At 37.9% G+C, this 12406-nt stretch overlaps 1 protein-coding gene across 5 annotated transcripts in view; it reads left to right on the forward strand.

The window, feature by feature from the left end:
* The window catches only part of rbfox3a (RNA binding fox-1 homolog 3a), a 347427-nt gene that overhangs the window by 286719 nt on the left and 48302 nt on the right, over positions 1-12406 (forward strand). For 3 of the 5 annotated variants that reach the window (XM_079851785.1, XM_079851789.1, XM_079851786.1), the window contains 2 exons: positions 9401-9649; positions 10516-10566. In XM_079851785.1, the coding sequence (XP_079707911.1) occupies positions 9401-9649; positions 10516-10566 (300 nt within the window). The remainder of the gene's footprint in view (positions 1-9400; positions 9650-10515; positions 10567-12406) is intronic. The other 2 variants (XM_079851788.1, XM_079851787.1) reach the window with 1 other exon arrangement.

Genomic DNA, 12406 nt, shown 5'->3' on the forward strand with positions numbered 1-12406 from the left:
TGCTGTGTTTTGGGAAAATCGTCCCCCAGTGTCTCCCTCCGTCTGAAGTCTGTAGATAACCATCAATATTAACCATAGCAAAAGAGGATGCACTTTCTGTTTACACTCTCCTCACTAAGCGCAGTGTGTGTGTGTGTTATCCAGCTTAATTTTGTGCATTAGAACCCCCACAATCTGTACAAAATGGGGTGGTTATCATATTTTTAAACCTACAGGAAAACCTGATGTTAATACAGAACGGTCATGTACTTCTTTTGATTTAGTATCCCAGACACTTTTTTGCTTTTATTGGAGTTCAAAGAATATAAAAGTAGCTTATTTATATATTATGATCCGCACTAGCTCCGAGGGAGGAATATATGAGAAATAGTTGTTTACTGCTTTTGAAGTGCCCCCTTTCCCTGTATTAGTCTTTGACTGGGAGCTTTAGGGGGCATTGAGACATGTGCTCGGGTCCTGCGGGTGCAATGCTACATCCATACAGTTCACCTACTGGGATAGAGAGAGGCAGTGCTGTCTTTAATGTTGAATGTCTGCATATCTAAGATGTTCTCTTGTGCATATCACCACAGGGCTTCACAGAGAGAAATCTATAGGGCTGTGTTGGATGTTTGCATCTGTATGTATGGATGGTTTTGTGCGCATGCATGAGTTGGTTCTCTGGGTGTCAATACAAGTCATTTTGTGGCGTTCACTAACACCCCCCACAGTGAAATCACGTTGGTCCAAAAAAATAATAATTCCTTGTCTTGTTCCTGATTACTAAACATCATGGATGGTATTTGGTGTGTCATTCCTTATCAATACTGTGTGCGTGTGGATGGATGGATGGATGGATGGATGGATGGATGGATGGATGGATGGATGGATGGATAGATAGTTTATTTTTGAATAGTTTTTTAACTCTTAACAGTTGTTTCATGTGGTTCTATTTTTATTTCTCATTTTCTCATGAATTTTAGGAGAAATGTCTGAAATTAAGTATTTTTTTTCTCGTTTACCAGTATCTAAACATCCTTAAAACAATATAAACTTGCTTAAAGCAAAATGTGTAGGATTTGTCAGTGTTTATAATTAAAAAAAATAATAATGTTTTACCTCATTTGCAAATTGTTGTTGTTTTAACCATAAATCTCATTAAGGTTTGTTAGATTAATGCTTGAAACATGAAAAAACTATTTGCCAATGAGATATGGAAAATACACTTTTGAAAAGTCTTAAAGTCTTACACATTTTTTGTTTTTCTAATAAATTTGTTGTTTTAATAAAGTTTTTTTTACGGAAGCTTCTTAGCAAAAGCGTTTTCCCCTGGTACACATTCTCAGGCCAGCGTTAGTCGACTAAGACAGACTTAGTTGTAGTTACAGAAGGAAACAGTTCTCACTCTCCAAACCTAACAGCAACTTCTCCTCTGTGCCTGCTGTCCTCTAGAACACAGCAGACCTTTGTGCTTCCGTTGATCCCAAATCCCTTCTGCCGTTTGCACGGGAAATCACTCGCACGTCTCACATTGCTGTCCCCACAGAGGATTTTATCATCTGGAAAAAAACAATAGCATTCCTACACTGCTGTGCTCACCATTTTAAGAGTGCTGCTGTCTCACAGCGCTAAATTTCACCCTTCAAACCTGCTTTATGTCACCGTGTTACAACTAGGTGAGACAGACACACCACAGCAGCTCTCATTCTTACGCTTGAGTTCACACACTTGGTAAAAGTGCTAGTGGGTGTGTGTGTGAGAGAGAATGAATGCATTGGCCTAATAGCTGGGAGAGAAGAAATGGACCCTATGACTCACAGATTGAAATAGATTATGTCTGCTTATAAGAGGGGGGATCCTAGCCTTACCGAAACCTCTCACAAGGCCTGTGCCCATAGCACTCGGGGGCACCGGGAAGGACCCGTGCTTGGCCGACGTGAGAGAAGCAGCAGCCCAGCCTTGGAAATGATTTCCTAAGTATGCTTGGGAGGGGCTTTTCAATCCAATTTGCACCAGCAGAGTGCTTGGCAGTAATCAGACTAGAGGCGTGGCACGAGCCCTGCGGCGATGGAAGAGAGGCGATCGATACCGGCTGGCCCCGACCAGCCCAAATTCACCCTTCACTCAATTTCAATTTCAATTTCAAAGTACTTTATTGGGATGATTGTTTTACATACAGTATTGCCAAAGCATCAATACCACAGCAAAGAGGTGGATGTAACAGTAAAAAAAAAAAAAATGGTTACACTTTATTTTAAGGTGTCATTGTTACAATGTAATTATACATTTAAGTAATATAAATTAACAGCATGTACTTACTATAGGGTTAGGGTAGGATTAGGATTTGTTTGAGGGTTATTTGCTTGTAATTATGCATAATTTACTGTTATTAATATGGTAAGTACACGTAACATATGTAACAAGGACATGGTAAAATGAAGTGTTACCAAAAAAAAAAAAATTTGATAAAATTATATTTTTAAACTTTTATTTCACAAGTGCACATACAATTGAACTTTGACAGTAAATGCATTTAATATGTTATGAAATATTTCCATTTCAAATACTTTCTATTCATCAAACACCTGTAATATACAACTGATTTCAATATTGATAATAATAATAATTTGAGCTACAAATCAGCATATTAGAATGATTTCTACAGGATCATGTGACACTGAAGATTGGAGTAATGTCTCCAAAAAAATTATATTATAAATTGTATACACATATATACATTGTATATATACTGTGTGTGTGTGTATATATTTACTATATATATATATATAACATTTTATTTATATATATTAAAATATATTATAAAAAATAAGAAATGTATATATCTCTTCTTTGAATTATATATTTTTATAATTAGTTTATATATAGGCCTATTAAATAATTATTCTAGTTTCTTTTTTTCCACATTTATATTGAGTTTATGCTGTCTGTGTGCATACACACACATTAGTACTTTGTTGTTATTATTATTTATTTGTTTGTGTGTGTGTTTGAAGCAATAGATTTGTATGAAAATATCCTGTTCTGTTCTGTAGTTCTTGATGTTGCAGCATCTTCTATACTTGCTGGTCTTGTGACAGTCACTTACACGCCTGTCCAATCCACTCGCAAAACATCTCAAACTTCAAGCGGAGCTCTGAGCATCCATGATCTGCTCCACTGAGGATTTTTATTTCTTCCCGTGTTTGTGTCGAGCATTCGCAAGCGTTTGCCAACAGCGTTAATCAAAAATTGCATAAGTCCTCCCTTTGAAACTGATGAAAGGTCTTGAGTTCTTGGCAATCTTGGTATCCATCCATCTTGCAACCTGTGGAGTGGCTGTCGTGGTCCCGGTAGTGAGACTGAGGGTTAAATCTTGGCTTGAATGACTAGGATGCCCCACTTACTCTCCCCATTGGGAAGGAAATAAATTAATTTAGCTAGCATCGGCTGGGGCTCTAAGGCTGGCGGAGGGTGGAGGAATAGAGGTTGGGGGTGGATAATACCATTTAGCTCATCGCAGAAATCATTTACCGGAGCAATTTGACGACAAGGATCGAGGGATGTTTTTAGTTTGGCATGGTCTCAGTCATATTGATGGAGATCTTTCTCTCTCCTCCTTCGGTTCTCTCTAAAGCTCACTCTTCTCATTTCTGTCTTCCACATTTATAAGCTATCGAGGTCTCATTCTACAGAACGATGTGAAAAGGGCACTGATTAAATAAAAGCCGCCGCAGTGGAGGGCTGTATTAAATATCAATTTCTGATTTAAGTTTATCAAAAACAAAACCACATAGCAAGTGATTTTTCTCCACTCCACGGCCCTGCATAGTTCCCTGCTCAGCTCAGACTCTGTCTACCCATGCAAGATGAAGGATGAATGGTTTGTTTCCTCTATATGAAGCCTGTATGTATTTCCTGTGTGGTTTGACACTTTTAGAACAGTGATGGACATTTGAAATAATCTCAGGATTTGTGTAATTCAGTGTGTAGACTTCTGTAGTGTTATTAAATGTGTGAAGAGACGCAGAGAGGTCAGATCTATGATGTTACAGCAAGCTTCTGTGTTTCCCTTCAGCCCCAGTGCAGCATGGGAGCTGTCCATGGTGCTGAACTCTGTACAGTAGATGTGATGTGATGTAATGTAATGTAACAGTAGAGTTGGACAAAAATCTGAATTTGCTCTTTATATTGTAATTTGAACAATTTAAATTCGAATGACAGAAATAGGAATTCACTAAATTGAAATGAAAAGAAATTCAGTTGTTTGGAAAAGAATCTATTTTGTGTTCTCTCTCTTTGTCTGTTTAAAAAAACATAATCACATTTCCTGTCCTGGTTAGAAAAAAAAATCCTTATGTAATAATTCGTTATAAGATCATTAAAGACTTTTTTTTATTATTAAAATATATCCATCCTATCTGGCCTTATATCCTTCAAAATGTATGTTTTTTCAAATATTTTACTTTTCAAACAAATCTTTATCATGGCAACATTCAAAGTTTGTTTCCTTTTCAAGTTGGCTGTTACTGTATGATTTTCTTTCGTTCTTTAAATTGGAATTACAATTCTGCATCCTGTTAGCAGGAATTTCATTAGAATTTAAAAGGCTTCTCAATTGACTCAAGCACCAGAGTTCTGAGGAACTCTTTCAACTCACTTCAGACATTTCAGGATAACTTTTCTCTCTCATCTGTCTCTCTCATCTCTCGGTAACCTCACATCATGTAGTGGTCACTCTCTGACCGCTGCGATGACGGACAGTCCCAAAGGTTCAGTTTTACAGCATATCCACTCGGCGTCTGTGGTGGAGTACGGTACAAGCTCAGGTCATCACTCAAGCTCTCTGTGACCGCAGGCGGATCTAATGGGAGCTAATTGGGCGTCAGCTCTCTTAGGTCATTTTCGCTTAACCTTCTATAAAAAAAACAACATAATGCACATAAAAACAACAAGAAAACAGAGGTCAGGCGGGTTTAGAGACCAAACACCTTCAGCACAGGTGTAAGACGGAGAAAATAAAGCACATTATCATGTTTGCAGGTGCAAGAGCCGGAAAGAAACACGTCGAAAAAATGTGAGGCTGGATTACTGACTGTTTCATCCGCCTCATAGCCCACCAGATGCAAAGGAAGCCGCTCTCTATCCTTCATCTTATCTTTGGAAAATGTGGCTTACTCGTCCATTTAGCTCTCTGTATATTTCATAGCGCGGAGTCAACACACACGGCAATAATAAGGTGATTTCAAGCGAAAGCCATTTCCGGAAGACTTTGAGCGTGCGAGCACCTCAACTGAATCCCCCCACCTTGCTTTCTGCCCAGACCCCATGATGGAGTGGAGGCCACCCCTCCCTGTCAGGCTTATGTACTGTTTTTCATGCCGCTGGACAGACCACACCCCCATCGGTGCTTTGAGATGGGGGGGCTGCATCAATACTGCTTAATGTTTTAGTGAATTACAATATCCACCCCAGGCTATGGCTGCCTCGCTCATTTTCCCTCTGTCTGACTAGGAAAGAGCAAGACTCCGCCTGGATGGTGCAACTTGAGGAGGGGGATAAAAGAACAAGATGCCGAGCTAGATGTACGAACACGTATACCGAGAGAGACAGACTTCCACATCAAATCAATAGAACACCCTCACTTGTCAAAACTTAGTTCGGCGCCCCACATAACTGGAGTTGCATGTACGGGCATGTGTGTTTGTGTATCAAACTGTACGTTTCATCAAAATGGGGCTGCACGTTGCGTCAGGGTCTCGGGTTGAGCTCCTGGAACTTCGAGACAATTGTAAGGAAGTGCAAACAGATAGAAAGAACTGAGAAGTAATAAAATTCCCCAGTTTCCTTATTACCCATTCCTTCTCTTCTCACCCCTCCATGCCTGTCCATCGGCGTTCGGCCACGGAAGAGTGCTTTTTTCATTTGGATAATGGAGCATTGACTCTAATTGTGAGGACAGCCTCATTTGTTTGCCAACATGTCAATGGCCGGGCCTCTCATTGTTTCCACTACATTTACATTAATGCATTTCTCCCCACTTCTATTAAACTGCAACCCTCCCTGGCCAAAGCTGCTGCTGCTGCCGCCTAATGCTGCTTAGTCAGTGAAAAAAGGTTAATAACAATCAAGCAGAAATGGGAAAGAAAGGCTCTGTGTTTCCTACGGCTCTTCATTGGCCTTCTGTAATGGACAGTGGCTGAAAAGGCGGAGGAAGCAAAATTCTGCTGAGATTTTCTCTTTTTGTAATTTTATTTATGGCCTTTTTAGCCCATATTAAAGGACAATTGAGAAAGACAGCAAAGTTGAGGAAATGGGATTGGGATATCGAGAGCCTCGAGAGCCAACAGCTCACAAGCAACAGAGATTTATGTATTATGTTTCATTTGAATCATTTTCAATATATGAATAATTTAATATATTATCTTATATACTAATATACTGTATATTGTATACTAAAATATATGCTGACAATTGTATCTTATTTTAATAATAAAATAGTATTGTAATATATTATTTTTATTATTTTTAATACTTTATCTACATTTAAATAGGCTAATTGTATTTTTATAAAAACATTGCATTCATATTTCACAATTTAATTATTTGATCTGTTTGCCTATTTAAATTTTTAACTTTGGTTTGTTTTTTTGTTTTTTTACTTTTTTCTTGTTAGAAATTAGACATGTAGGAGTGTGTTTCTTGGAAGTTCATTTTAATTCTACTTCATTAAATTTGAATGCAATTCTGCATTTTGTTTTCTAAAATCAGATTCAAGTATGTTATTGTTTGCTCAACAAGAAGTCGTTTGTGTCCAGGGGTGCCTGGTGTTTTTTTTTTTTTATTGTTTTTTTTTTAAGCTTATCAGATTTTGATTAATTAAGGAGCAGGCAGAGTAAGTGAGTGTAACAGAGATCCCATTACCCAAAAGTTGGTTAAAGGAACTGTTATTGCCTCTCTTTGCCATGAGCTCTCAGGACGAGTTCAAACTCCAAGGTTCTAAATTTGTGTAAGATTAATACGTTGATATGAGTCCCTGGGGGTAAGCAGCTTTTATATAGCAAGATTCAGACAGGTACAGTACAGTACACAAACACACATTTACAGAAACACACACGTATATTGTACTGATGACCCAGTTGCACCTGTGCTGACAACAGCACTCTGCCCTAGAGAGTAGCCCTCATCTGTCATCACACACACACACACACACACATCAGTGTTTTACCATTGAGATTAGCCAGGTCATCTGTCATTACAAACACGCACACACAGTGCACTACCAGAGAGATTAGCCATTGAACGTCAACACACTAACACACCTGCATTCTGTCCAAATGAGTACTTCTCATCATCTCACAACGCACACACTCCCTAAAATAAGCCATCTGACCATCTGTAGTATCAATGTAACACACTTTCATGCACATAAACACTAGTTTACAGACCCAAATGAAATCAAAAGTGGAGTTTTTTAAGACTTTTAGTCCATGTCTGTTGCAGTAGCACATTTTTTTTATATGAAATACAATTTTTTAAATTGTTATATTGTTTTATTTTAATAGCATATTACTTTAACTTCTAAAAACGTTACTATCTCTTCTTAATGTTCCGTCCAACCTTCAACAGGAAATACGTCAACACATGGCAAAAAAAAAAATTTCGTCAAGCAACTTTTTTTCCATTGGGTCTTTAAGCTACACACCAAGAACCATCACAAAGTCAGTCTCCTCCAGCACAAATGATGACACCTGTCAGACAAAGAGAGAAAAATTAAGCGCCGTCACAATCCTAATGTTCGCTGATAAGATTAGAAAACATCGTGTTCTTCGGTGACTCAAAACCAATGGGAAAGCAACAGAGTAAAGAATCTCATTTGCATCCTCTTCAATGGAGAGAAATGGATGTGAAGAAAGAAAAAGCACATTCATTTACATGCTGATACACAGAGCGAAAGAAAGACAGACCTAAATGAGGGGGTAGATACTCATTTAATTCCAGCGTGGAGACAGAGACCGGGAGAAAGCGCTTAAGTGAGACTGAATGAGTGAAACAGAGGGAGGTGAATATGAGGGAAAATACGAGAAAGGCCGTGAAAGGGGGAAACAGCAGCTTGTATTAGAAACCTGTAATTTAAATCAAAGGTTATAATCAAAAATTTATCAGTTAATTGATCTCTCACATGCTGCTTGCCAAGAGAGCAATTTAGAACCCTGTCGCTCGGGCTGCAAATCTATCGAGCGCTGCTCTATAAAGTAAGTTTGTTGCCTTGTAATGATCAAGCAGTCCTCTAATGTTCTCTGAGAGCTGATATGATAGGGCCCAGACAGAGCCATTCAGCAGCCGGGACCCCACGCGTCTCAGATAAGACAAAGAAAAATCATTCCTCAGCTTCACTTGAAGGAACAGTCCAACCAAAATATTAAAATTCTGTCATCATTTACTCACCCTCATGCTGTTGCAAATTTGTATGCTGTTATTGTATTTATTTTCTGTTTAGTTTTTCATTACAGTGACAGTTCATCACCACATCTGTCAAGCTCCAAAAAACTCCATAAAAGCACCATAAAAGAAGTCATGTGACTTAGCTTTTGAATGGAGAAATGTTGTTATTCACTGATAAACAAGCATGCTCTTCAGTGAGGATTATTGAGTTAGCTGAACTTGAGAACTGAGTCAGTCCAAATTATTTAAAAGAACGGTCTCAAAAGAATTAGTCATTCACAAATCTGATTCTGAAGTTCAACTCACTGATTCAGTGAGTCGGTCAGAGCAAAGCAAATAACAACCTTTGTTGTTATTAAAATCCTCACATAATCTATTGAATGGCTTTAGATAACTTTGAACACAGCGCACAATTCATTTGGACTACTTTTATGGTGCTTTGCTTTTTACTCTGTTGTCCGGTAACTTTTGGAGCTAGACAGATGTAGCCACTATGAACTGTTGCTGTAAAATAGCTGTGTGAACATTCTTAACAATTTCTTCTTTTAACATTTAACAGATTTGGAACAACATGAAGATGAGTAAATGATATATTTCGAAGAATAGTAAAGGCGAATATTAGTGTGTCTCACTAATAATGGTGAAAAAGAGTTGGGAGCAATTTGTCTCGGCAACAGGAACAGGATTCGTATTAGTTCTTGGATTTTATCACTATAAATGGTGTTAATATCTAAGGCTTATCATGTATGATTCAGGTTGTCAGGTACAGTAGTTGTCCTAGAAGTTGTTCTGCCATTATCATGGAATAAGGTCTCATTCTCTCCTATCACGTTATCATCACAACCCAGACATACAGGGCGATGATCGCTTTTGTCACGTCTCATTGCAGGCATTGTTCCTTCAACAGCCAGAGAAACTGGATTAGTATGAGATACGTAAGAGTAAAACTGATAGAATCTCTCTTTTTCTTTCTTTCCAGGGTAACCAGGAGGCCCCAGCTCCCCCAGAAGCCATGGCTCAGCCGTACGCCCCAGCGCAGTATCCTCCCCCTCCACCTCAGAACGGGTTGCCTGGCGAATACACCCACCCTGGGCAGGACTACACGGGGCCCAGTCCGGTCCCTGAGCACGCTGCAGCCCTCACTATCTACACACCCACACAGACACACAGCGAGCCACCTGGCACTGACAGCAGCACGCCTTCCCTTACAGGGACTAGCAGCATACCAGTGAGTACTATTAGCAGCATCATTTTTATTTTATTTATTTTATTTCTAAATTCTAGTAAAAAAAAAAAAATTTTACAAGTAAATAAAATGCTCGAGTTGGCTGCAGTGTTATTTCAGTATTATTTATATACTGTTATAGTTTTTAATAATATTTTGAATTAAATGTATTTTTATATTTTCTTTTCATTTTAATTTTATAATTATTTGTGAATTTAGAATTAATTTTAGTATTTTTTGAAGTGCTGTTTTGTTTTGTTTTTATTAGTATTATTATAATTATTACTTTACTGTTTAGGTTGAATTTTATTTTATTTCAGTTTTGGTTCAGTTTTAGTTTTTATTTATTTCCAATTAGCTTAGTTAGTGCTTCAACTTATCATTACAACTTATTTCAGTTACTTGCCAAGGCAACGTTTCTAATTTACATTTAGTTCCCCTCCCCATCTAATATTTTTATTTTATTTTATTTTATTTCAATGAACACAAATGTCAGTGTCAACTTTATATTTATATAGCACCATTAAAAACATTGATTGTTGACCAAAGTGCTGTACATTGTCAAATAACCACAACATTAAAACCATATACCACATAACAGATTACAAACACAAACAAGATCAGAAACTATACAAATAAGGTATGATTAAAAGCCAGAGAAAATGAGTATGTTTTGAGTACTTTAAAATCATTTAGTGTAGAAGGAACATTTACAGGTAGCAGTCTCTGGTTGTATAAACTTAGAGACCCTACTGGATTGGGAACAGATACTAGGTCAGAAATGTATGCAGGTGCAACTCTGTTCAAGGATTTAAAGTCCAGTAACAACACTTTAAAATCAAGTAATGTGCTCTCATTTCCACCTATAGGAGCCTGGCAGCTGCATTCTGTACCATTTGCAGATGGGCCAGAGATGCTTGGTAAATATCCATATAAATTGAATTACAATTATCAAGTCCTGTTGAAATAAAAGCATGAATCACCTTTTCAAAGTCCTTAGCAAGAAGTTATTTTACCTTAGCTTGGACTCGAATGTTTGTCACATTGAAGAGCACTATCAAAGAACAGACCCAAATTCTTCACTAATGGTTTAACAAATGGAAACAAATGACCAAAGTTTAAACAAGGTGAGCTTAACAGCTTCTGAGGATTCAAAAACTATAATCTCAGTTTTGCCTTCATTGAGGTGAAGAAAATTTAAGGACGTCCAGGCCTTTACATCAGCGAGACAAGCCGACAGAGTATCCAAACCCCTCTCATTAGATCCCAGGGGCAGATAGATTTGTGTATCGTCAGCATAACAATGAAAAGAGATACCATGTTTTTAACACAAAGGAAGCATATACAAGGAGAATAAAATTGGAGCAAAAATAGAGCCTTGAGGGACACCACATGTAAGAGGAGCTGTTTATGTAAATGTTTTTAACAGTTTAAGTTTCAGTTAACAATATTAACCCTGGTTGGCCGAAACTTATTTTTTATTAGGAGCTGCAACTTAATACTTGATTTAGTAAAATTGTCTAATGCTTGTTGGTGTAAGTGATCAGATCAAGACATACAAAATGTCTACTAAAGGAAACTGTTGCAGCTTGCAAGTCTTCTAATGACATTTACCTCAATGGGAAATATACCATTAGATGATTATCTGTAGTTTTTTCTGTTTATCTGGAGTTTTTCTTCTCCGGAATTGAGTCATATAAGGAACAAAATCACAACATCCCATTTTTAACATTTGGGACTAGGAAATAGAAGAGTTCAGAATGAAAAGAACTATAAAGATAAAAGGACAGGACAAAATAAGAGACATTTAGAGAAAAACCATCCTTCTCCATTTAAAGAGTTCTTCTGCTTTCTCCTTCCATTTTATTAAGCTTTAAGCCATGGATATCACATGGCTCCATATCTTAAACCCCATGGAGCCATTTACCATGGCTAACAATATCACAAATGTCTCAATGGACCACTTAACGAGTGCTCTATCTGAGCATATGACAAGCACATGATGAAATAAAAGAAACTCTGAGAGGAGAGACTGTCCTTAGACCCGGTCCCGTGGGTAAGTTGCTCTACCCTTTCTTGGTTCCTATAGGCCTTTGATTAACACATACACTTACACTTGGAGGAAATGCAGGAAAAAAAGGACAGATGATTCCCTGAGAGTCTTTTTATTTTTTTATTTTAGCACTTAGATTTTATTAGATTTTATATAAAGGGCTGGTTTCAGGGCGTGAGAATCATTCTTTACAAAACCCCTATACTGTGGTCCTTGTAAAAATACTTGAGCATCAGATATAGTCACTATATTCACAGGAAATGTAGAAAATTTTGGACAACTAGAGAAAGGGCATTAGAGAAGGGTGGGAAAGAGAAATTAAAGAGCATACAACTTTTCTTCAATGCAAAAAGAAGTACAAGGTCTTCCTGGCCTTGGGGGGTGGGGGGAGAACGGATGAAAAATGTAATCTTTTTCTCTTTCTGATTGGGATATGTGTAAAGCTCTGAGGTGGTGTGGTTTAAAGGAAGGAGATATAATCCCAGGCTCAGCAGATCGCAGAGAAGCGATGCTGACAGGCCCAGTAAAGGCACCTGAGCTCTGGCTGCATGGGCTAATCTACAGCTCGATTGGAGGATGTACTTAAACTGTCATTCTGGCCAAACCCACCAGGGAAATTCTTCCTTTCTCCCTATTTTCTCTCTCCCTGTGGAGAATCATTAGCAAAGAAGGAACACTACACCTCAGAGAGTGGACGGTAATCACAT

This window comes from Squalius cephalus, assembly GCF_949319135.1.
Source record: "Squalius cephalus genome assembly, chromosome: 19".
Lineage (NCBI taxonomy): Eukaryota > Metazoa > Chordata > Actinopteri > Cypriniformes > Leuciscidae > Squalius > Squalius cephalus.